The sequence below is a fragment of the Physella acuta genome, unplaced genomic scaffold (genome assembly GCF_028476545.2).
Source record: "Physella acuta isolate Inbredline_101_S28 unplaced genomic scaffold, ASM2847654v3 ptg000109l, whole genome shotgun sequence".
Lineage (NCBI taxonomy): Eukaryota > Metazoa > Mollusca > Gastropoda > Physidae > Physella > Physella acuta.
The window spans coordinates 194,343-217,900 of NW_026731629.1; the positions used below are offsets into that span (position 1 = coordinate 194,343).

The 23,558-nt window shown below is 35.3% G+C and overlaps 1 protein-coding gene across 6 annotated transcripts; it reads left to right on the forward strand.

Moving 5' to 3' along the window:
• Nucleotides 1-2,810: 2,810 nt before the first annotated feature.
• Nucleotides 2,811-23,557, forward strand: LOC131934378 (uncharacterized). 6 transcript variants are annotated; one of them, XM_059290518.1, is made up of 16 exons: nt 2,811-2,856; nt 10,227-10,283; nt 10,450-10,587; nt 10,761-10,849; nt 10,961-11,072; nt 11,312-11,431; nt 11,937-11,963; nt 12,891-12,914; nt 17,038-17,146; nt 17,326-17,444; nt 17,699-17,842; nt 18,090-18,215; nt 18,604-18,776; nt 19,378-19,590; nt 19,892-20,062; nt 20,394-23,557. In XM_059290518.1, exons 2-16 carry the CDS (start codon nt 10,265-10,267, stop codon nt 20,568-20,570), a joined length of 1,761 nt encoding a protein of 586 aa, XP_059146501.1. In that variant the 5' UTR covers nt 2,811-2,856; nt 10,227-10,264; the 3' UTR covers nt 20,571-23,557. The 6 variants fall into 6 exon arrangements, with proteins under 6 accessions (XP_059146501.1, XP_059146499.1, XP_059146503.1 ...); XM_059290516.1 differs by lacking the exon at nt 2,811-2,856 and adding an exon at nt 9,454-9,578; XM_059290517.1 differs by lacking the exon at nt 2,811-2,856 and adding an exon at nt 9,467-9,553.
• Nucleotide 23,558: the final 1 nt, after the last annotated feature.

A 23,558-nucleotide genomic window follows, 5' to 3' on the forward strand; every position in this document is an offset into this window, starting at 1 on the left:
TTATTTTTTCTACGAGATTCTATTCTATTTTTAAAAGTTTAAGTAATTAAAAATGGATTTAAATTATTGTCTATATCCCGAGTTGCCATCCCCCGTATTGTTATATAAGAATATTCGAGAAAGTTTAGGGGAGATCACTACCGGTTTATAAGTAATATTATACACAACTCCCCTTGTAATAACCTCATTACACTGATTTATCGTAATATCTGTATTACACCGCAATATGTAATGAACTCGTTACAACTTTCGCGTCATATCCTCTTTGTTAAAGTCATGTGTGTAAAACATGTGCATGTGTGTTGGTCGATAAAAACATGTAAAGTTGAAGTCATGCTGTCAAGCATCTATCTTCCACAACTGACAGACACACATATATATATATATATATATATATATATATATATATATATATATATATATATATATATATATATATATATATATATATATATCTATATCTATATCTATATATATATATATATATATATATATATATATATATATATATATATATATATATATATATATATATATATATATATATATATATTTATATATATATATATATATATATTTATATATATATATATATATGTATATATATATATATATATATATATATATATATATATATATATATATATAATCCCGGTGCTTAAGAAAACTAAAGGGCGGTTATAAGAATAAAATCTCTAACGGATTTTAAAATTATTTATAACCTCCCTTTAAACAAGAAAACAAACCTCCAGACTTCTGTTCATGTTATAGCAATAGTAATAAAGTAATAATAGCATTGTCAGTTTGATTTTTTTAATTTAGAATATTTTCGTTTATTTCTGGGTTGTAAACTCTACCAGTATAAAAACACTGAATTCATGTTTTATCATGATTAGGGTATCACAGTATTCGGTTATATTACATTTTTAAAATTTTTTGACCAAGTTGATAAAAAAAATCTAATTGATAAAATAATTACCAATAAATGTGAAGGTTTTAATATTTAATTTTTTTTTAAAGAAGGTTTGTTTGTGTACTGACTACATCTTTACAAGGTAAATAACAAGTTACATTCTTCATTACTAAGCGAGATAACTCGTTTGTAGTTGTGTTTTTTTTTTTACATGGTAAACAGCATCTAGCAAAACTTAAAGACCTACCCAAGATCCACCATTCACTCTTTTAACTCTCGTTACTCCTTCGCTTACACCCCTTCTTACTCCTCTCTCCCACTATTTCCCTAATCCACAACACTCACACATTTCTCACACACCCCAATCACACATCTCTCTCACACACCACGCACACATCTCTCTCACACCCCAATCACACATCTCTCTCACACCCCAATCACACATCTCTCTCACACACCAATCATACATATCTCTCACACCCCAATCACACATATCTCTCACACACCAATCACACATCTCTCACACACCAATCACACATATCTCTCACACACCAATCACACATCTCTCTCACACCCCAATCACACATCTCTCTCCACCCCATCACACATCTCTCACACCCCAATCACACATATCTCTCACACACCAATCACACATCTCTCACACCCCAATCACACATCTCTCTCCACCCCATCACACATCTCTCACACCCCAATCACACATCTCTCACACCCCAATCACACATCTCTCACACCCCAATCACACATCTCTCACACCCCAATCACACATCTCTCTCACACCCCTATCACGCATCTCTCTCACACTCCGATCATACATCTCTCTAACACCCCAATCACATATCTCTCTCACAACCCAATCACACATCTCTCTCACAACCCAATCACACATCTCTCTAACACCCCAATCACATATCTCTCACACCCCAATCACACATCTCCCTAACACCGCATTCACACATCTCTCTCCACACCCCAATCACACATCTCTCACACCCCAATCACACATCTCCCTAACACCCCAATCACACATCGCTCTCACACCCAAACCACACATCTCTCTCCATTCAAATCATACATCTCTCTCACACACCCCAATCACACATCTCACACACCCCAGTCACACATCTCACACACCCCAATCACACATCTCTCTCCACACCAATCACACATCTCTCACACCCCAATCACACATCTCTCACACCCCAATCCTACATCTCTCACTCGCCTCAATCACACATCTCTCTCCACCCAATCATACATCTCTCTCCACCCCAATCACACATCTCTCCCACACCAATCGTCACCATTCACACATCTCTCCACACACTAACCACACACCAATCACCACCCAATCACACACCAACCACGCATCTCTAAACGTCAAAACCATCCCTCAGCCAACCAGTTTCGCTCAATACGTGAGTGACGTCATTTGATGATGACCTCTATTTAAAAAAAAAACAATACTGATGACGTCAGTAAGTGGAAAGCGCTCAAACATAAGTGGAGCAGAAGTGGAATCAGGAAGAATAATTCCCGTCTGTCTCGGCTTAGTAAAACACAGGATCGACCTCAGGGTGACGTCAGAATTCTATTTTTATAACCAATCCCAGGAATGTAATTTCAGCTTCATCAATGCAAACTTATTCTAGAATTGTATCGAGTTATGGCCATGACCTTAAGTCATTGAAATCAGCCGGCGCAATTTAAGCCTCTTTTTTTCTGTCCTTTTCTTGATCACGTGACAGTTTCGGGCTTCCCTCAAAAAGCGTAGGTGCGCTAAAAATATCTTTTCTACCCACAACATCGCTGTTATCTGGCTAATAGAAAAGCGGGATTTTATCGTCCTAATTAAAACAGCATTTGAATAGCAGCATTGTTTTATCGTTTGGTTCAGTGTCCATTTTTCAATGCATCGTTTACTAGTAGGTGGATTTTTTTGTGTTTGTCAATCTAATTTTGCATTAGAACTTTGAAGGTATTGTTTTTTATTTACTTAGATCTATTCAATTCGCAATAGTTTGTGTAAACCTACTTCCAACACGGTGGTCGATATTTGTACACATGTCATTGGACCGAATTTTTCTCTTAGTAAACAAAACGAATTTTAAATTATTTTAAAATTATTTGTGCATCTTTTCTATATAGGCCCAGAGGCGTAGCGACCCTTCCCGGCGCCCGGGGACATACTTTCAATTTGGCGCCCCCTTGGGAGCAAATTTTCGATTTGCACCCCCCCCTCGAACTTTTCATTTGCACCCCCCCCCCTCAAACTTTCGATTTGCACCCCCCCCCCCCTCGAACTTTTCATTTGCACCCCCCCCCCCTCAAACTTTCGATTTGCACCCCCCCCCTTGAACTTTTCATTTGCACCCCCCCCCCTCAAACTTTCAATTTGGCGCCCCCCCTAAGGTCGGCGCCCGGGGACATATGTCCCCCCCCCCCCGCCCCCCCCCTCGCTACGCTACTGTATAGGCCTATACAGTTTAAGTATAAAGTTTACTTTTTATTGCTTTACAATTTCAACATTCAAAATGAAGTTCAAGCTACTGTGTGCCTCATTATGTTAAATATATTTGAAAATTTAAAACATAAAAAAGTATTTCTGAATTGTGTATTCTTTAAATTACAACTAAGTAGGCCCTAATACTAAGTAAATAGCAATAAATAAGTTCATGCTGACATTTTTCTCTATAGCGGCACGTTGAACATTTTTTTTTCGGGTCATAATTTGCATAAAACTTGGTACTACATGTTATTATATCATAAACATCGTTTATTGAATAAAGTTTTGGACAAAAATACCGAGTTTGTGCCGGAATGGGACACATTCGGTCGACTGTTCTTGCTTATAAGTGTGTTTTATAAGTATAAGTCTTGCCAGCGAATCTTGATAAAAAGACTTGAGTTTTGCCTACTGGTCTTGCCGCTCAGTTCTAATGTTTCATGCCTACGGATCATACCAACTGGCAGAGGCGTAGCGAGGGCGGGCGGGAGGTGCGGACCGCACCAGTTAGGGGGGGGGGTGACACCAAGACAAAAAATTGCAAAACGTAGAGAAGAAAAATGCTTTTTACCAGATCCATTAATGATTAATTAAAGTTAAATAGTCTTTTAAGTATAAATCGACAATTATTACAAGAGGGTGGGGTGACATCATGACGTAAACGTGCAAACTATAGAGAAAACATACATGTACGCGTTTGAGGCATATATTTAAATTATAGGCCTATTTAGGCCGACACACACACATACACACACACGCATATATGTATATACTTTGTTTCTTGGGGGGGGGGGCTTACACCGGGTGACACCCGACCTAGCGACGCCACTGCCAACTGGTCTAGTATGAGTCTTAGGACCGGTTTATCTGGCATTCTCGAGCTGGCTGTGGGTGATTGACACAAACGTCATGGTCTAGACCTGTTTGTCACTCTCATCGGAGTGGGGGTCACGCTGAGTGGGGGAGGAGGGGTGGGGGAGTCAGCTGGTTTTAAAGACTGGTCACTTCATCGGTATGGGTTATAGTTGGGGGTGGGGGTAAGGGTGGGGTAAGGGTGGGGGGGGGGGAAGCATTGAGTCAGCTGTTTTTAAAGACTGGTCACTTCATCGGTGTAGGATAAAGTTGGGGGAGGACGGGGGGGGGGGGAGTCAGATGGTTTTAAAGACTGGTCACTTCATCGGTGTAGGATAAACTTGGGGGAGGAGGGGGAGGGATCAGCTGGTTTTAAAGACTGGTCACTTCATCGGTGTAGGATAAAGTTGGGGGAGGAGGGGGGGGTCAGAAGGTTTTAAAGACTGGTCACTTCATCGGTATGGGTTATAGTTGGGGGTAGGGGTGGGGGGTTATAAGCATAGAGTCAGCTGTTTTAAAAGAAGAGACATCCATGAATTTTGCTGACGTGAAAAGTTCTCGTACGATTAATATTTGTGGTGAACGAATATCTTGGCGATCGATTGATGAAGTGATCGAATCTTGCATTGATTGATCTTGTAAACGCCGATTTTGTTTTATTTAGTTCATTTATTTATCCCCATCCGTCAAGCTGCTACGGCCTGAAGTATAATATATTTCACTGTTATCTTTGATCCAGTGGCAGCCCAGTGTTCTCTATAGTGAGATTAGTGACCTTTGACCTTAACTGGTTACATTCAGTAAAGGGTGACTTCCTGTGGTAGTAATAAGCCTACACGACTCAAAGTACCATCTGATATTATAATCCTAATAGGCTTAATGGGGACACGGTTCCGTCTGTGTCAACATTTTGGGGAGCGAGGGGGGGGGTGGTAAACTTAGTGTGTCAAAACGATAGTAAAAACGAACCTAGCCTAGATATTGTAGCCTTCTAAATGGGAGGTAATGCCATGTGTGGTTACTTCCCTTGCGTGATTGTGTTGTAAAGAAATAAAGAATTAAAAGAGCTAGTAATGTGTTTTTTTAACGTTTAAAAAACTACAGGACAAAAAAAGATTGGGCTAAAGTATTGTCTATAAATAGAATTAGCATAAGGCTGTTGTTGCATTTGTTTGGTTTCGAGTTTACATTTTTTTAACTTGTGTAAATATGCTATTTATAGAAGTGATGCTGACACGAAGTATAGTACACACGTAGGCTGCTCCTTGTTTACATCCAACACTAAGTAACAACACAACAACTAAAATAGCCACCAAAACAACACATCGTCAACCAGTGGCGTAGGCAGGGGGGGGTTAGGGGGGGTCATAACCCCCCCCCCCCATAGACCCCTCGGTATATATAAAAAGTATGAGGGGGGGTGCAAATCGAAAGTTTGAGGGGGGTGCAAATCGAAAGTTTGAGGGGGGGGGGGGGGGTGCAAATCGAAAGTTTGAGGGGGGGTGCAAATCGAAAGTTTGAGGGGGGGGGGGTGCAAATTGAAAGTTTGAGGGGGGGGTGCAAATCGAAAGTTTGAGGGGGGGTGCAAATCGAAAGTTTGTCCCCGGGTAAAAATTGGAACCCCCCCCCCCTTGAGATGATCCTGGCTACGCCACTGTCGTCAACAAATATCAAAATAGCCATAATGCCAATACAGACACAAGTACTAAAATAACACCCACGCGAAAAAACCAATCTTGTTTTATTTTTCTAAAAAAAATATAGACAAGTTTAAATAATCTCAAGGATATCCTTGAAAATGAGAATTATAACTATTTTTGTGTTTCAATATTTCTCAGATACCGGTAGATTATGATCCTAATCAAATTTAATTAGACCTTCAACAGGCCAGCAATACTCCACAACCGTTATCTAATAAAACGACGATAAAAAGGTTAGAAGCCCATATTCTAATAACGAACACAACAATGAAATCGATGGCCCTATTGTAAACATTGAGCTAGAAACGCCCCATGGCGGCCAGATATTCTACCATTACACTGATTACTAGAGTCATTTTTTTTAGTATTTTGTTTATGACTTTATCCTAATATTACATCCCATGTTATCCCTGGATTGGTTACTATATATATATATATGTGTGTGTGTGTGTGTGTGTGTGCGTGCGTGCGTGCGTGCGTGCGTGCGTGCGTGCGTGCGTGCGTGCGTGCGTGCGTGCGTGCGTGCGTGTGTGTGTGTGTGTGTGTGTTTTTATATATATATTTATTAATCTTTATATTATTCAAGTGCCCGGGAGGTAGTGGAGGTCTGGGGAACGCCCCCCCCTCTCTACCGGCCCCCTCTCCCATTTTCTCTCTCGCAATTCATGGGATTTGTATTGAGTACAAAATAAATCAATGCCTTGTAACTGATTCGCATTTTTTGAGCTATTAGATAGTTAGTTCTATATTTTTAAAAGTTAACTTGTTAGTTGAACTAGGCTATCAATTAGTCTATTATTTGGAAGAGAGGGGTGGAATTCACGCTCTACATTACACACACAGTTATTTAAACATGTGTATGTGACCTAGAAACTTCAATGGTAGTGTATGTGATGTGTGTATGTGCTGTGTGGTGCGTTTATGTGATGTGTTTATATGATGTTTATGTAATAAGTGATGTGTGTTTATGTAATATGTGATGTGTTTATGTCATGTTTATGTGATGTGTTTATATGATCATACCATCTGTTGCTGCCAAAAACTCCATTGACGCCTCTGAAAACCGACCGGCTGTCTTGTCATTGTTGTAGTAAGCGTGACGTATTTCATTGGACCAGTGTTTCTGGGAGACCCGGGGGGGGGGGAGGGTGGTGGTGTGGGGCAGATGGTCATTCAATATCATTAATGCATCTGCCAGTAGATTACTCTGTGTCCTCGAACTGTGTGGTCAGAATCAGATCTCTGGACCTTTGACCTATAGTGGTCAGCGCTACATCTGTGTGTCCTCGAACTATGATGAGATTGTGTGGTCAGAATCGGATTTCCATGCCCTTGACAAATGAAGAGATGATGTGGTGATTGTGGTCCTGACATCTATCAGCCATATACTTTTAACGCTGGGCGCTATTGTTTAGATAGGGGTCTCCAAACTTTTCAGTCCGAGGGCCACATTAACGAACAAATTTCAGTTCGGGGGCCAGTTTCTTCGAGGCATGTCTTTGATTTTTCAGGGTGAAGTTTCTCAGCCATCACCCACAAACGTTTTTCCCGTGGACAAAAACATCTCAGCGGGCCGTAGTTTGGAGACCCCTGGTTTAGATGGATATTTTTCTTTATGGTTATGATTAGACCTAATGGTCAGTCGTGTACTTAATACTTAAGGTTCCTAGGTTTACACATGACCCTGGTTTAATTTTATGGCAAGGGACATCACTGTTATTTATGACAAAAAGGGGAAACAATTGTAACCAAAAGAAGATTATCTTTTTTTTTAAAGTTGTTTTCATACGACCAGCTTAGTCATGAGTTATTTTCAATAGAGTTCAGGGGCGGAACTACCATACCGCCAGACCCCGCAATGCGGGGGGGGGGGGGGGGGGGGCATGACGTTTAGGGGCCCAGTTCCGACCAAAAAACAATGAATTTTTTTTTCAAAAATTATGTTTTTCATGCATCTTGAAAGTGGTTTTGTAGAAGAAAAAAACAGGTCTACTATAGCAGAGATTGTTGCGTAGAAAAATATTTTAAAATCTACAAGAGCTATAGTTTGAAAGGTAGGTAAACATTCACACTACTTCCATGACTTACTGCCCTTCTTTAAAATAGGGATGCCCACGAAGCTCATTTATATAGTTTTGTACTATGTATATTAAAAAGCAATTGACTCTCTGAATTGTTACTTAAATAAGACGTACTATACAATAGTATAGCTATAAAAATCAACCTTTTCAAAATGGATATTATAAAAGCCAAAAATGAAAAAAAATAAACATAACGCGAGAAACCATTCACGAATCAAGCTAATGTCTTTATATATTTTTGACCAGCATATTTATGAGCTGCTGGATTATTAATATTAATTTGGACTAAACTTTTTTTCTGGTTTGTTCTCTCAGAATCGTTTTATATTGCAATGAAGTAGATTAGGGGGGCCCTAATTTTTTCTTTGAGGGGGAGCCTTTTTTTTCTAGTTCCGCCACTGATAGAGTTTAATTATCTTTTTCTTTCTAATTGCTAATTAGTGGTTAATTCGAGAGGTCGTAAGACCTCTCTTGACCTATATTGAGGGTGCCCATAGTTTGATTTAAGATGTTTTATCCTCGCTGTGGATCAACCACCTAACGTATAAATTTATTAGATCTATAAATAGCATGGCTACTAAAACCTGAACTGCACTGCAGGTTTCAAGGGCAATAAATTTTTAACTGACACTGACAAGGGCTGCGGAGCAGACTATTTCTAAAGCGGCGTAACTCCTATTGAATGGATTTGAGCGGGACATCATTCAAATTTCATTGCTTTTACAACTGTTGGTTTGTGCCTCTCTACTTACGATAATAAAATATAGCACATTCTGAATCAATTTATTTCTGCATTGCCAAAAAAAATAACTAATGATTCTTTGGTTGGAATATGCTATTACTGTCAACATAATACGTTATGAAGATTGGATTCTATTCACCCACCGAAAAAAAAATCAATAAGTTACCTCCCTTAATGAGAATATTGGAAACTAATGGAAACATCCCAAGTCACGTAGGGCCTACTCGAAAAATAACTGGTTGAGCCTAGTAGGTTGTGCGTTGCGAAATTATTATATAGATCTAGATTCTATGTCGCGTTGTCAAGATAAAGTGGACTGGGGGAAATGGAAGGAAATATAATAATACTAAATAATAGATCTATATTATAAAAACCACGTGGCAATACAAATTAGTCTACTCTATATAGTTAGTATATAATGCATAGGCTACAAGGATTTTTCTAAAATGATTAATAGGTCTTTTAGCACGGAATTTATTTGGGTTTTGCAGAAAAATTATCAATTAGATCAATTTCTTAGTCATTGAACCTAGATCTAATACATTTCGAAATTGTATCTAGATCTAAACCTAACTAAACTAATGAATGAATGTCCTTTTAAGGATTTTCTAGCCGGTTTTTATTTTCTCTTAGATTTTAAGGAGACGCTGCGCATGCGTATTACTAACAAACATGGTGGATTAGTTCCCGGAAGCGGCGAAGTAGAAAGTTGATTTGGAAATACTGCAAATAATCGAAACTGTAAAAGCAATTTTTTCATATTTCGGTAATGTTTTAAAATATGATATGCCTCACTTAATTTTATTTCAGTGTAAAAAAAGTTATATCTTAAAGCTCCTATCCATGTCATCAATTCTGTTGTTAGATCTAAGGATCTCATCTTCACTAAACTTAGTAAACTACTAAACTACGAGTAAGAAGATTAGAAGAAGATTAAGAACTGTGACTGTGACTAACAAACTAAACTAAAGACTAAAGACGTGTGCAATAAATAAAACTGTGCTTTGTTTTTAGGGTAATAAATAGTAAATAGAATCTAGTTACTTGATCTAAATAGATCTACAGTCTACACTGATCACTGAAGTAAAGTTTCTAGATCTAGATTAAAGTTTAATTTTTAAGTTAAAACTAAAACTTAAAACCAACGGGTAATCCTCCCTACCTACCTACAGTCCTACACCTAACTACCACGACTGCAGTGACACAGTCACAGTGAGTGAGACTGAGAGAAGTGATACCTGACTCCGCTTTTCTTACGCAAGCAACTACCAGAAGTCACTCTACTAGCAGTTTAGCTAAACAGTCTAGAGTCTAGTCTAGACTCTATCAAAACTAGTTAAGTTTATGACATGAATAGAAAAACTAGTGTAAATCAGATGCATCATAAATCTATTTTTCAACTTTTATTACATAGGCCAAGTAAAATCAAGGGAATTACAGGAAGGTTAAAGAATGGCCACTAATGATGAAGGTATGTTCACGTAATTTAATGTCAATTCTAGTCCTATATGGAATCTGCCAAGCCCTAAGTTTTGTTAATCATTTACTTTTAGGTGACGGTCAATTTTGTTGCATTGCTATTAATCTAGTGAGACTTGTATAGTTTTGACTTCATGATTAGATATTTTTTTTTACAGAGGTGGTTATGACCCCGTCAAAAAAAGGCAAAGTAACTCATATAAAAATAGAAAGAAAGAAGAAACAGTATGTGAACCCAGAGGATGTTGTACATGTTGCTGGTGGCCAACATCAAGGTCTAGTTGTTGCTAGACCAGGTATGCGCCTTGTTTTTTTCTTATCTTTGCTTAGATCACCATACTAATATTTTAATTTAATCTTTGAATTATTTAACTTTTAAATTTAAACAAGACTGTATTATTATTTTAGATGCCTGTTTGAAAATATTCAATAAGATTGTTTATTTGTTTGTATTGTAATATTGTTTCAGATGCGGCTGAAATGGATCTAGGCAAACCACAGCTCCAGTTAGGGTTTATGTGTTTTTTAGTTGACATGAAAACAGATGAACATTACGTTGTAAGTGATTTTTAAGTTTTTTAATTATATAAGTTACCAGCTTTTGAAATATTTTTTTCCTAATATAAAACTTGAAAATTCCTCTCATTCACGTTTTTTTGTCATGAACAGGAAAGTAGGAAATTGAAGTTTTGGTATGTTGAAGGAACAGATTATTACAATCAAGTCACAACAGCTTATGAATTTTTTAAAGAATTAGTTCGACCTGAAAATTTCCCTAGAGGTTAGTTTTTTGTTTAAAAGCTGTTGATTGCTGTTAGACATAGTCAATGTTAGTCAATTGTTATTTTAATTAATTGCATATAAACTTAGATTTATTAAGTAACGCATTACAGTGTCTAGGTCAGCTTGACACTATTAGCATGCATTTGTTACTTTGGACATTCAAGAGTTACAGAACAAACTCTTATTATTTTTAAAGCTTGTGGAAAGTAATTTGAATGTTATTGTGTTTGTTTTCAGATTACGTAGGATTTATTAAGAAATGTATGAAACAGATGCAGAGTGATCGTTATAAGCAAGCTAGGAAAGTTGACCTTGAAGTTGAACATTTAGATGCAGCAGATGCACCCATGAGTCCAGGTACTGGGTTTTTTTTTATCTCTCCACATTTGTTTGGGGGGGGTGGGGTCTTTTTCAAATACCCTTTTCATAGTGATATTAAAATTGAGTTTATTTCGTAGTTAATGTAAAAACCACATCTCTGGTGCTCATTCAGTTTTAGAGTTTATTCAATATTATGTTGGCTCTTATTTTATTCATAAGAAAAATGGTCAGAAAACTGCTTTAATCTTGCAATGCAGATATAGCGTTAGGTTCAAATTTTAGAATGAAACAAATGAGTAAACAAATCTCCTTGCGTTATTAAGAGCTGAATGGAACCTAATTAAAGATTTTTTTCATAAATAACTGTAAAGAGATTTCACACTTGTAGCTGTGTATATTTTTTTATTTAATGGTTAATTTTCAAGCACTGTTAAGCGTTACATTAGTATTCTACTTGACTCTCATCCACACTTTGAATGTACGGAAGTTTTATCCGACAATGTTTACTCTTGTTTTTCTTTACCCTCCATGAAACAACTAGACTGCCTTATTCCTTTGGATAAGTTTGGTAGGTGATAAAGACTGCATCAGGTTATGTTCTTGTGAACACATTTTGTTCAAGATTAACCTTTGTTCATTATTTGTTTGAGTTTTTCAGTCAGTTTCTTTTGTTTAGCATACACTGCTTGAGACTCTACCAGAACGAACAAAATATTTGACTGACATTTTGTTCATATTTTTATTGAAATTTTTATAGTTGTTTAAAGCTTGCTGTATCAAACCTTGAATTCACCATTAACAGTAATTAACTTAATTTTATTTACATATATACTTTTTCAAGTGACTAAGTTTGTAGTGTTTGAACTGTATTTTGATATTTTCTTAATTAAATGTATATATACTTGATGTTTTATATTTTGTATCCACTTACAATACTAAAATGTTGCATGTCCTAATGAACATTTATTTTTTTAAAAATGTTTCACCTGTTTAAAAAATATTAAACCATGTAGGCTTAATTTAATTTAATTTGTATTTATTCGTTTCACCCTTCAGTCTGTCCTTCAGTTACTGTTATATCTTAGTTTTATATTGAACAGTTAATTTTTTTAAGTTGACATGTTATTTGTTTATTTGTTTACTTCTTTAGTCTTCCATCAGATATGCATGCTTTAGATTTTATTCTATACTACTTCTAAGAATATAGCTCTGTGTGGCTCTTAAACTAATAGTCACCAGATACAAACTGTTAACACTTCTTTATCCTAGATAAGTTAAAACATTTAATTATTTGCACTTAATACATGTACTTTCTATCACTTAAAAATATGTTGGATTATAGGTAATGTAATGGAAATAAATGTTATGAATGTATGCTGTATGTATAAATTCTGCAGATAATTTTTTGTTTCTGTTAGTAACAGCTCAGTTAAAAAATGGTTTATTTTTCTAAATATTACAATTTCTTTTTCTGTCCATTTTTGCATCCTAAAAGGAATAGAAAATATGAATGGCGAGGGTAAGTTTTGTATAAGCGTATTGGTTGTTTGCATCCTTCTAGCCATGGACCTTGGGTGTGTTTGATTTCCTGGTCTTGGTGTATGTTTGTTTACTCAGCATCTTCTGTAGTTAGCATGGACTGGCATGCTATGTCTGGAACTGTGCAACAAGATTTGGATGTGGTGTTAGAGGAGTAATTGTGACCCTCCATGTCAGGCACTTAGCACCTTTTGCTTACTCTACCATCCAGTGTTATGGAAGAACTTTGTAGGAATCAGACCACTAATCCTTAAGCAGTGATAGTTTAACTGTTAACATCCAAAATGGGAATCTTGAGAAATTTCTAATTTAGCATCATACTTAGCATCATACATCGTCATACCCAGCTTGACAGTTAGTTGCCCTTAAAGGAGACTGAAATACTTTGTTAAAACTCATCACTAAGGATGTGTGCATATATGCATAAATATAAGTTCCTAGACATTCTTCCTCTTCCACCCCTCCCCACCTCATTTCTTGGGCCCTAGCTTGAGGTGCAAAGTGACCTATTTAGGCATGGAGAGTCACATTTAATCTGCCCTACTGTTTTAACTAGGTGTGTAGTTTATATGGATGGTATTATTTGAAATTAAAATAGTATGTTCAGCTGTAGCATTTAGATTTCTTGAATCCTAAATTTTGTACTTTTGATCTTTTGTTGTTAAATGTTTAAAAGTCAGCTTCAAATAGATTTTATTTTTACCTTTTCATAAGTTTAAAAATATTTAGTGAATGTTCTTTATGTTGATTGTGTTCACTTGTGTACGATCTAACTGAGAATGTGCATTTTATTGCCTGCATTTCTTTGCGTCATAATACCTTACCATTGTAAGCTTGAACAGTTCCCATTGAATGTTGACTTTCTGCCTCAGACCTTTTTCAAACAATAATCTACTTTTAACTATAACAGTAATTTTACTTAATGTTCAGGAAATTTTAGTGACCAATTTTTTTCCTTATATCCAATGTAGACCTATAGCCTAATAGTTTGTTTAACCTCCTCTTCTACACCAGTTATCTGATACTTTACTTGTTCCATTTTACTGTAATACTTGTTTCTGTTTATCAGCACAACTTATTTTTTGGGAGAATAAACCTATTAGATCAAAGTTTAAATACATTTAGGGGAGGATGTTAACAACACTGAAGGTACTATCATTATTATGCATCAATATTCCCCTCTAATAAGTTTTTGAGCAGATGTGAAAAGTCATGTCTCCATTCACTTTATTATCACATTGATGTTTGAAGAGAAGGTCAGAGTTCACACTCCCATTATCCTCACTTGGTAAATGTCAGGTCTGTCACTGGTTCATTTCTCCTGTAGTCAAATGATGCATGAACTTAACTTGTTTTGACAGCTCTATTCATTAGACCCACCCTACTAGTAAATCATAGTTTATATAAACCTTCATTAACTGATGTTACTCTTCTTTGTGCACTTCAATGTTCCTTGTGTTATATATTGTTGACAACTCCTTTCATATACCTTTGGGTATATCATAGTTTATATAAACTTACATGAAACTGATGTTAATCTTCTTTGTGCACTTCAATGTTCCTTGTGTTATATATTGTTGACAACTCCTTTCATATACCTTTGGGTATATCATAGTTTATATAAACTTACATGAAACTGATGTTAATCTTCTTTGTGCACTTCACTGTTTCTTCTTTGTATATCAATGAAAACTCTTTTCATATACCTTTGGGTATATCATAGTTTATATAAACTTACATGAAACTGATGTTAATCTTTGTGCACTTTTCTATTCTTAATATTATATATTGTTGACAACTCTTTTCATATACCTTTGGGTATATCATAGTTTATCTAAACATTACACAAAACTGATGTTAATCTTTTTTGTGCACTTCACTGTTTCTTCTATTGTATATTGTTGAAAACACTTTTCATATACTATACCTTTGGGTATATCATATCTTATATAAACCTACACGAAACTGATGTTAATCTCTTTTGTGCACTTCACTGTTTCTTCTATTGTATATTAATGAAAACTCTTTTCATAAACCTTTGGGAATATCATAGTTTATATAAACCTACACGAAACTGATGTTAATCTTCTTTGTGCACTTCACTGTTTCTTAAGTTATATATTGTTGACAACTCCTTAGCCACAACTGTCATTAAAAGCTAAAACTATTTCCTTGTATACAGTTAAGTACAACTTGTTTGGCCTGTGATGACTCATTTGACATGACCCTAATTTTCAGTCTTGCCATACGGCTATTTAAACAGCATTTCTGCCTAGCCAAGCAAATGGGTTTTTAAGCAGTGACAGTAAATATTGTGTTATGCATGAAGTTTGTTGTCTGTTTGGTTCTAGGAGCATAAATGGAGGGCATGATCTTTTTAACTTAAGTGTGTTTACAAATAGTAATGTTTTAAACTTTATGTTTGTGTCAGCATTAACAGATTTAATGTCACACTGGTTAACAGCTAAAACCTTTGGTTAAGTCTTTTATGTTTCTGTGGTGACAGTTTGTAGAAATAAGATTTCTCATTTCCTGCTAAAGCCAATTAAAATAAACAAGGCTTGGTTTCTGTAGATCTAGGCCGTGTCACCTCAAGTGATTCAGGGGTGTTTCCTTTCTTCCCTGACTCACTGAGCACTTGAAAAAATGTTTGCTGTAGTGGGAGTTCTCTCCCCTCACATTGACCCATGTGGTGTAAAGGGGAGATAGTTCTCAGTTACATCTATGTCTTAGATAGATCCAGTCAATATTATTTTGGGAAAACCAAGTCCCATATCCTTAATTGCTGTTACCAACCAAAACTGCTTTTAAAAGAAAATTCTGTAAGTCAAGTAACTTTCATAGAAAACAAACTACCACATCCTGTCATTCTGCTACATTTAATCCTGTGAGTTTATGTTGTATTAAATAGGATTGCCCTACTTGCATGAGAAAGAGAAATTCGAGTCAGCCCCCTCACACCCTCCACCTTACCCCAAGTGATTCTCTTGTTGACCTGTTTTCCTTGTTGTTACAAACCACCCCCTTAAAAAGTTTAGATGATTTTATTTTATCATTTCTTAAATTTAAAGATCCATACCTCACAAACTACCCCTTGTATCTGAATAAAGTTTTGTTGATGATATTTTATTTTATCATTTCCTAAACTTGAAGGTCCATATCAACCAATGTTTGAGGGAATAGGTAAACCAGTGCCCTGCTTTCTCCCACTCTATATGTTCTCTTTACACTGTACAAAACTATACATTTTAATAATGTAGTTGGCCAGGCAGCTTGAGTAACAATGCATTTCATATTTAAAGTGTATAAAATATTATTACAAATGTTACTGAAGTAGAAAAAACAGTTAAAGTATTTTTTTATTTACTTAAAATTAAAATTTTAGTTGATTCATTACCATATAGTTTGTACTGTTAATGTAATTGGCTTGTAAATCAGTCTTCAACATGAAGCATTAGAGTTGGGTGTGTGGGAAACTATCCTGTCTGGCTATTTCACCTGTGTAACCTGACCCCCTCACTCCACACACTGGTTACCTTACTGGGTGTGAGGGGAACTATCCTGTCTGGCTATTTCACCTGTGTAACCTGACCCCCTCACTCCACACACTGGTTACCTTACTGCATGCTTGGTTTATACCTGCTACCTCAGCACTCAGAGCTGATTTATCGGTTGGTTTACATCAACTATATACAGAATCTTGGGTGCTTTATGTTTTTAATTATACTTCAGTGGTATATCACATTTATATAGCAGAGAAATCACATTTATATACCAGTTAAATGTGCAAGAAAATGTGCAATAGATATCCTTGTTAGAACTTGCATGTCCTGTGAGGAAGCTGCAGAATAATTGGCACAACTTTTGTCCTACTAGCAAATTATTGTTACTTTTTACTAACTAAACTAACTTTTTGTATATAAGCAGTAATCTAAAATTGTTTTAATTTTATAATGAAATAATTTGTATAGATTATTTATTTAGATACCTGCTGTACAATTTATTACCAACTATTTTAGTAGTTTGTTCATTTCAATCTTTTGTACTACCTGATAAGCCTGAAGATATTTTTATTATTAAAATAATTTTTGTTTAAATTGCAGGCTTCAATAAAAAGGACGACAGGCCAATAGAAGAAATTATAAGAGAGAAGCTGCTGACAGTTTTAGAATCTGCCTACCCCAATGTCCTATCTGTGGAGGATTTAGTTAGGTATGTATGAGCACGATGTACATGCTGACAACATTTACATGTACTAATAGTTTTCATAACATTTGATCTGATGTTAAAAACTGTCATCAGTTGCCAAAGATTTCCCAGTTACTTGTATTAAAAGTTCTACATTCACCACATTGTGTATCCCACCCTACTACGGCAATATTTTCTTGTAGAATCACTGGTGCTGATGCGGCCATTGTCAGCCTACAACTACAAGAACTACAGACTAGAGAGCTGATCTCTCCCATGGAGAATGGTGGCTTTGTTAGGAAAGTACTGGATGACAAGACAGGTACCTGAATCACTTTTATTTTAGTTTACACATCTCCACAGTTACTACCACATTTTATATGTAAGCTTTTTTTTTTCAATAGTAAAATATATATTAAATATTAGTAGGTTTTTGGTTTTAAAAAATTGAAAATTTTTCAGAGGTCCAACTGATTAAGACAATGCCCATATTAAAAAAAAATCTTCAAATATTTTCAGAGGTCCAAATGATCAAGGCAATGCCCGTATTAAAAAAAAATCTTCAAATATTTTCAGAGGTCCAAATGATCAAGACAATGCCCATGTTAGCAGCCAATCTCCAGCCTACAATTGCTATCATAACCTACCAGTACTGTGAGAAGATGGCTGTTGATGCTATGATGGAGAACAAGACCACCTATGTTAGGTATAAAACAGAAGGTATGCTGCTTTGGTCGTAGTTAAATTAGGAAATTGTTTTGTAATTTAGTATAGTTGTAAACTATGTTAATGTTAAATAATTTGCACAAGCTATTATAATTTAAATACAGAAACATTTAGAAGGTTTTTTCATAAACTAAAAAATTTTGCTTTTCAAAAGGTAAATTGTCTCAAATTATCACTGAAAGAAATTTTGAAAATGTTTATGGTTTAATCTAATAGACATGCACATTGTTCAATCTTCCAGGAGAATCCAATGTCTACACCACTGGTTTTATTGGTGAACACAAAGTGGTGACCACAAAGTTACCAGCCATTGGTCATTTCAGGGCTGCTCAAATCTCATCAGGCAATACCACAACACGCTTGCTGGGTAAATGTCTTTTGCCTCGTTATTTCTCTGGTTATGTTGCTTGTAATACTGCTTGTAACAAGTCATTTTATTTACACTACCTGAAGTTATTTTAATTAGTGAGTTACTTAAGTCATGTTAGTTAGCACTACTTGAAGTCATGTTATTTTAATTAGTGAGTTACTTTAGTCCTATTAGTCAACATTACCTGAAAAGTTATATTATTTTAATTAGTGAGTGACTTAAGTCCTGTTAGTCAACATAACCTGAAAAGTTATGTTATTTTAATTAGTGAGTGACTTAAGTCCTGTTAGTCAACATAACCTGAAAAGTTATGTTATTTTAATTAGTGAGTTACGTAAGTCCTGTCAGTCACCATTACCTGAAACGTCATGTTCCCTGTGTCCAGGTACTTTCCAGGCCATTGAGCATGTGTTCCTGGTGGGCTGTGCTGGCAGCGTGCCCCACTTCACAGACTACTACAAGCATGGACGACTGGGGGATGTGGTCATCTCAACCTGTGATGAGAAGGGCTACATCTATTACTACTGTGACAAGATCACACAAGACAAGAAAGGAGATGTAAGTTCCATAAACCCAAACTATAAATCCAGCCATTAGATAACATCTTTTAACTTAATAGTTGAAGATTTTTATTGCACCTAATATAAAAACAACACTTTAAGATTTTTATCAAATAGGAATAGAATCTGTACTGAATGTCTGCAATTATTTTATTTTCAAGTTACTGTACAAATACTTGTTTCTTCTTTCTATTGATTTTATTTATTGCATTAGTTCTTGCTCAAATCTGTTAGTTGCTCTGTTAAGAGTTAAATATTAGGCGGGTGGTGTGGTTGGACAGTAGAGCTTACTACTGCTAACCCAAAAGACTTGGGTTCTGGGCTCGAGTCCATCCAGCTCTGATGGGTACCTGATTTTATGGAAGCTAAGGCACCTGGGCATAGTACTGACCAAACTATCCCCATGTATGCTGAAGTCACTGAAACAGATGCACTCTACTTCATCTGATCATGTGTCTTTGTAAATGGGAAAGGATGATGAATTTGGCATTTTAAAATATGTGTAGACTAAATTTGTTTAAAATTAGTTGGAGTATTTTTTGTGTGTGATGTAAATGAATTTCTGTCTAATCACTATTTAATCTTGTTTGAATTATCAGATTCAGTACCAGTTAAAGACATGGTCACCAAGAGATCTGGAGCTACAAAGGATGGCAGAGAAGCTGAAGGAAGTTCTACAGCTAGACCCATCATTTGCCCCATGGCAGCATTATATTGAAGAGGGTCAGGAGTTACTGGCATCACAAGAACAAGACTACACTCGTCCACCACGAACAAATGATAGGTTATATATGGGCATTGGAGAGGGTCAGGTATGGTTCATGTTGCTCATTGTTGTTCTTTAGTAATAAACAAATGTCAGTGATAGTAAAATATATCAAGAACTGCAGAAGTGTTTTATTCCATTTTTTGACATAAGCGTCAGGTTTGCATAGAAAGTTAATGATATATTAAAATGATATATGGGTTTAAAGTTTGCTTAGAAAATAAACAATATATTTTAATTTTAAAAGACGTAAGTGATGTTTTTCCATCATATTTTAACTCACCCATCGTCGCAAAGTGTTAAAAGTAATTTCAGTATAACAAAGTTGCCTTTTAATATCCCATCAGGTGATTGAAGTTCAGCACCCAGAGAATCCTGACGGCGTGGAGGAGCTAACAAACTTACCCACCATCAGGTTTGGGGTGCTTGGTGCAGGCAGGCCTGTCAAGCAGGAGATGTCTCGACACGACTTCGCCTCCAGATATGGCATTCAATCTTTTGACACTGACTTTGATCAGGTACCTCAGGCTTTCTAAACTCTCACTGCTACTGATTTAAAAGGATATACAGTCATAAAACATTAACCCTAAAATTTTGCTAAAACATAACTCATTGTTTTCCTTTTATTCAAATCATTCATAATTTTTATAAACACAAAAACAGTCCCTGTTGTCATAACAAAATATTTTGTAGATAAAGCCAATTAGACAATTAGCTTTTGTTTTATTTATTCTTTTTAATGCCAGCCATATAGTTAAGCAGTGATATCTGTGGGAAGTAAATAGTCCCATACTTTAATGTAAATGTATAGCATAGCTTCAAGCTTAACCATGTACATTGTTGTTTCAGGTGCTGGATAGTATTGTAGGTAACCGTAAGGATAGTTTTATCTTCATCCGAGGACTTGCCGACTATGTAGATGGAACAAGAAATAAGGAATGGCAGCCGTATGCTGCACTAGCGGCTGCTGCAGTAACCAAATATATCATCACATCGTTGAAAAATGCGCAGCTTGACGATTTTTAGGGACAAGTTTCATGGGGATCTTTACCAGCTTGACACTGACTTTATGGAATAGTTTTAGAAACTTTAATCACTTGAGTTTTTCATGAATGGGATCTTTAGTGTGCTGTTAGCCCAGCCTGGTACAGACTTGGTGGATGGTTTGGATATGAGCTGTAGGTGTACGTGATGCACAGTGCCCTGGGATCTAAGAGGGACAGTTTTTATTCTACTGATATTATCTAACTAGATCAAGTAATCAACACAGGCATAATAGAAAGATGAGGTGTAAATGTTTTAACTTTGGTATAGTGTTGTAATTCACAGATTTTATCTAACCCCAGATTGTTTTAGACTGAATGCTAGTAATGTTTAGTAAATATAATTGGTTTTACATCTCTGAATAATCTGGCCATTTTATTTTATAAGATTTAGTTTTTCTTTATGAGAGTTCCATTTCATTTATATATTTTTTTAAGTAAAAGGTTAGGTTGACTCTCGTTAGGACTAAATGAAGTTGAAAGTTTTTAGAAACATGTAACGCTCAAGAGATTCTAGTCCTGCTGCAGTTATTGGCCTCTAGTGGCTGACTTAATGTCTTAACAGAAGCATAGAGAAGTATTAGATTATAATAATTAATTGTAACTAAAAAAAATAATTAGCTATGAATTGTAGGTGGGTTTTGTTTTTAATTGAAGTGAAAAATCTTCATCATGCAATGTAATTTGTTCCATATTCTGTTTATTTGAAGGTATGAATGATTATAGCTTTTATATTCCAGTCTTCCTTTAGAGTTTTTATCTATAATGTGGATGGAAGAGATATCTGATGATTTGTATGATAAAACAATCAAAAGTTTATTGGAATAATTTGTGTATGGCTGCAAACTCTACCCATGTTTTTATACAAGATTTTAACCATCTTCATCATCCCAAAATTATTGTTAATAGAAGTCTGTTTTCAGCTTATTCAAGTCTAAACTATATCCAACAAATTGTTTTAAAGTTCCCATATTTGCCTTTAAAAAAAAGGAAAGATTTGATTTATTAACTGTTAATAATAGAACCTTAACATTATGAACATAAATGAAATTACAGAAAGGTTTTAAAAGTAGATGTATGTGTTATTGACATAATTAAACTTCTTTCAGCTTAGTCGTAAGCTTGATATTGTGGCACCTGGTCACAGGTGGGTTGATCTGGCACTGTTCTCTGGTTAATAGGCTCGTCAATGACTGTCATACCTAATGACTGGCTTCACTTTGAAACATTGCCATTTCTATAGTATTAAGTTGGTCTCACATTCTGGTAAATCCTGCTTGTGTTAAAGACACAAAAGCTGATACTTCCCAACCGAGTTGAAGTGAAGACCTGTGTTGTTTCAGTGAGTTATAATAACACCAGTGCCTAACTCTATTGTCATGTGCTCTTTGATCCTAATTTGACTTGACTTTCTCTCCTGACTAATAGACTTGGCACAAATTTCTGTTTTTATCGCTGCTAAAGATGAGCAATAGTGTGGGCCTGAGTTCCTTGTTAACTGTTGATCTTTTACTGAGGTATGCATCTTGTGTCTTTCCTAGTACAGGACCTTAGTTCATGCACTGCTATACAATTTCTTTTACCCTCATGCTCATTTTTGACCAGTTCAGTTTTAAATTTACCTGGCAAATCATGCAGTTTCATACTTTTTTTTTTACTTTTTTAAAATTTGGTCTTGAAATAATACCCATTTAAAAAGTCATGCTCTAAAAACTAGGGTTTTTTTTTAAATACTTAGTGAAGAATCCTGCATCATGCTTTAATACATGACAATTCTTTTTTCAGTTGCTATTTTTAAAATGTTCATTCTCACAATAAAAAGCATTTAATATATAAGAATACACCCAAAATGTACGAGAATTGAAGTTTGTCTTTAATATTTACATGTACATAAGCCTTTTTTATTTCTTATTTGGCCAAAAGAGTAAATACTATACATAATTATTTTAAACAGATTATATATAATGTTGACCTTTAAATGTTAACTTCTCTTCTGTGACTTTCTCAATGTGAACTACTTACTGCATTATCAATGTCTTTGACCATTTGTGTTGACTTTTTTAGGGAAAATGAAAGTTTAAAAACCTAAACAAAGGCAGGGTCTATTCCTTGTCTTTCAAGGTTTTTTTTTGTTGTCTACATATATATAAATATTTATACACATGCTTTAGATTAGTAAAGCTTTTTTCTATCATAATCATATATTTATGTGGGTTTAAACTGTGTTGCTGTTATATAAAATTTGTTTAAATGGGCACTAAGAATTGGTAGAGGAGAGAAGCAATTGTTGCAGTTGTGTCCCTTGTTAAATGTGATGTGCAACTTGTCTATGAAGTGATAAGAAAAATAATTCCACTCTTTACAGTTTAGTTTCTACCTTATACCATTTCCAGTCTAATATTTGAACATTCCAAGTTTGATTTTGTCACTGCTAGCAACCATTTTATTACATGGAAACTTGAAATGTGCTGTAGTATTTAAAACCCTGGCCACACCTTACAAGTGCAGTTCATCTTTCACTGAGGCAGGTATGCTTGTTTTTATGTAATGATATTGTCATAATAAACAATCTTGCCTTATTTATTTTTTTTGTCTCGAATTGTATGTGGCTATTATTTTTTTATACCAAGAATTTAGTCAAATATTTGGCACCACCTGTTGAGGTCACCAGCGACACTGGCATTTAATTTAAGCAGGTTACTTGTCCGTAATAAATGTTTTTAAGCTGGACCACCATAAAAATATTTATACCAGAACACCAGTCACTAGCGGAATATTTGTTCATTATTTTTAAACAATGTCCTTTTAACTATTTTTGTGTAAATGCAATTTGTTCTTTTTGTTGCTGTATAAATTAAATTGCTCACTAATGTCCTGATGTTTTATTGCTCTAATTGTCAAGTTACTTTCTGCCTAGGATGACATGCTTGTCTTTAGAAATGAATCTTATAATAAATTTAACATTTATTTC

Bases quoted from the DNA above. Each gene is read 5' to 3' on its own strand.
- LOC131934378 (XM_059290518.1), top strand. The intron at 10,850-10,960 runs GTAAGTGATTTT...TGTCATGAACAG, and splicing joins AAACAGATGAACATTACGTT to GAAAGTAGGAAATTGAAGTT. The intron at 17,147-17,325 runs GTATGTATGAGC...ATTTTCTTGTAG, and splicing joins TCTGTGGAGGATTTAGTTAG to AATCACTGGTGCTGATGCGG.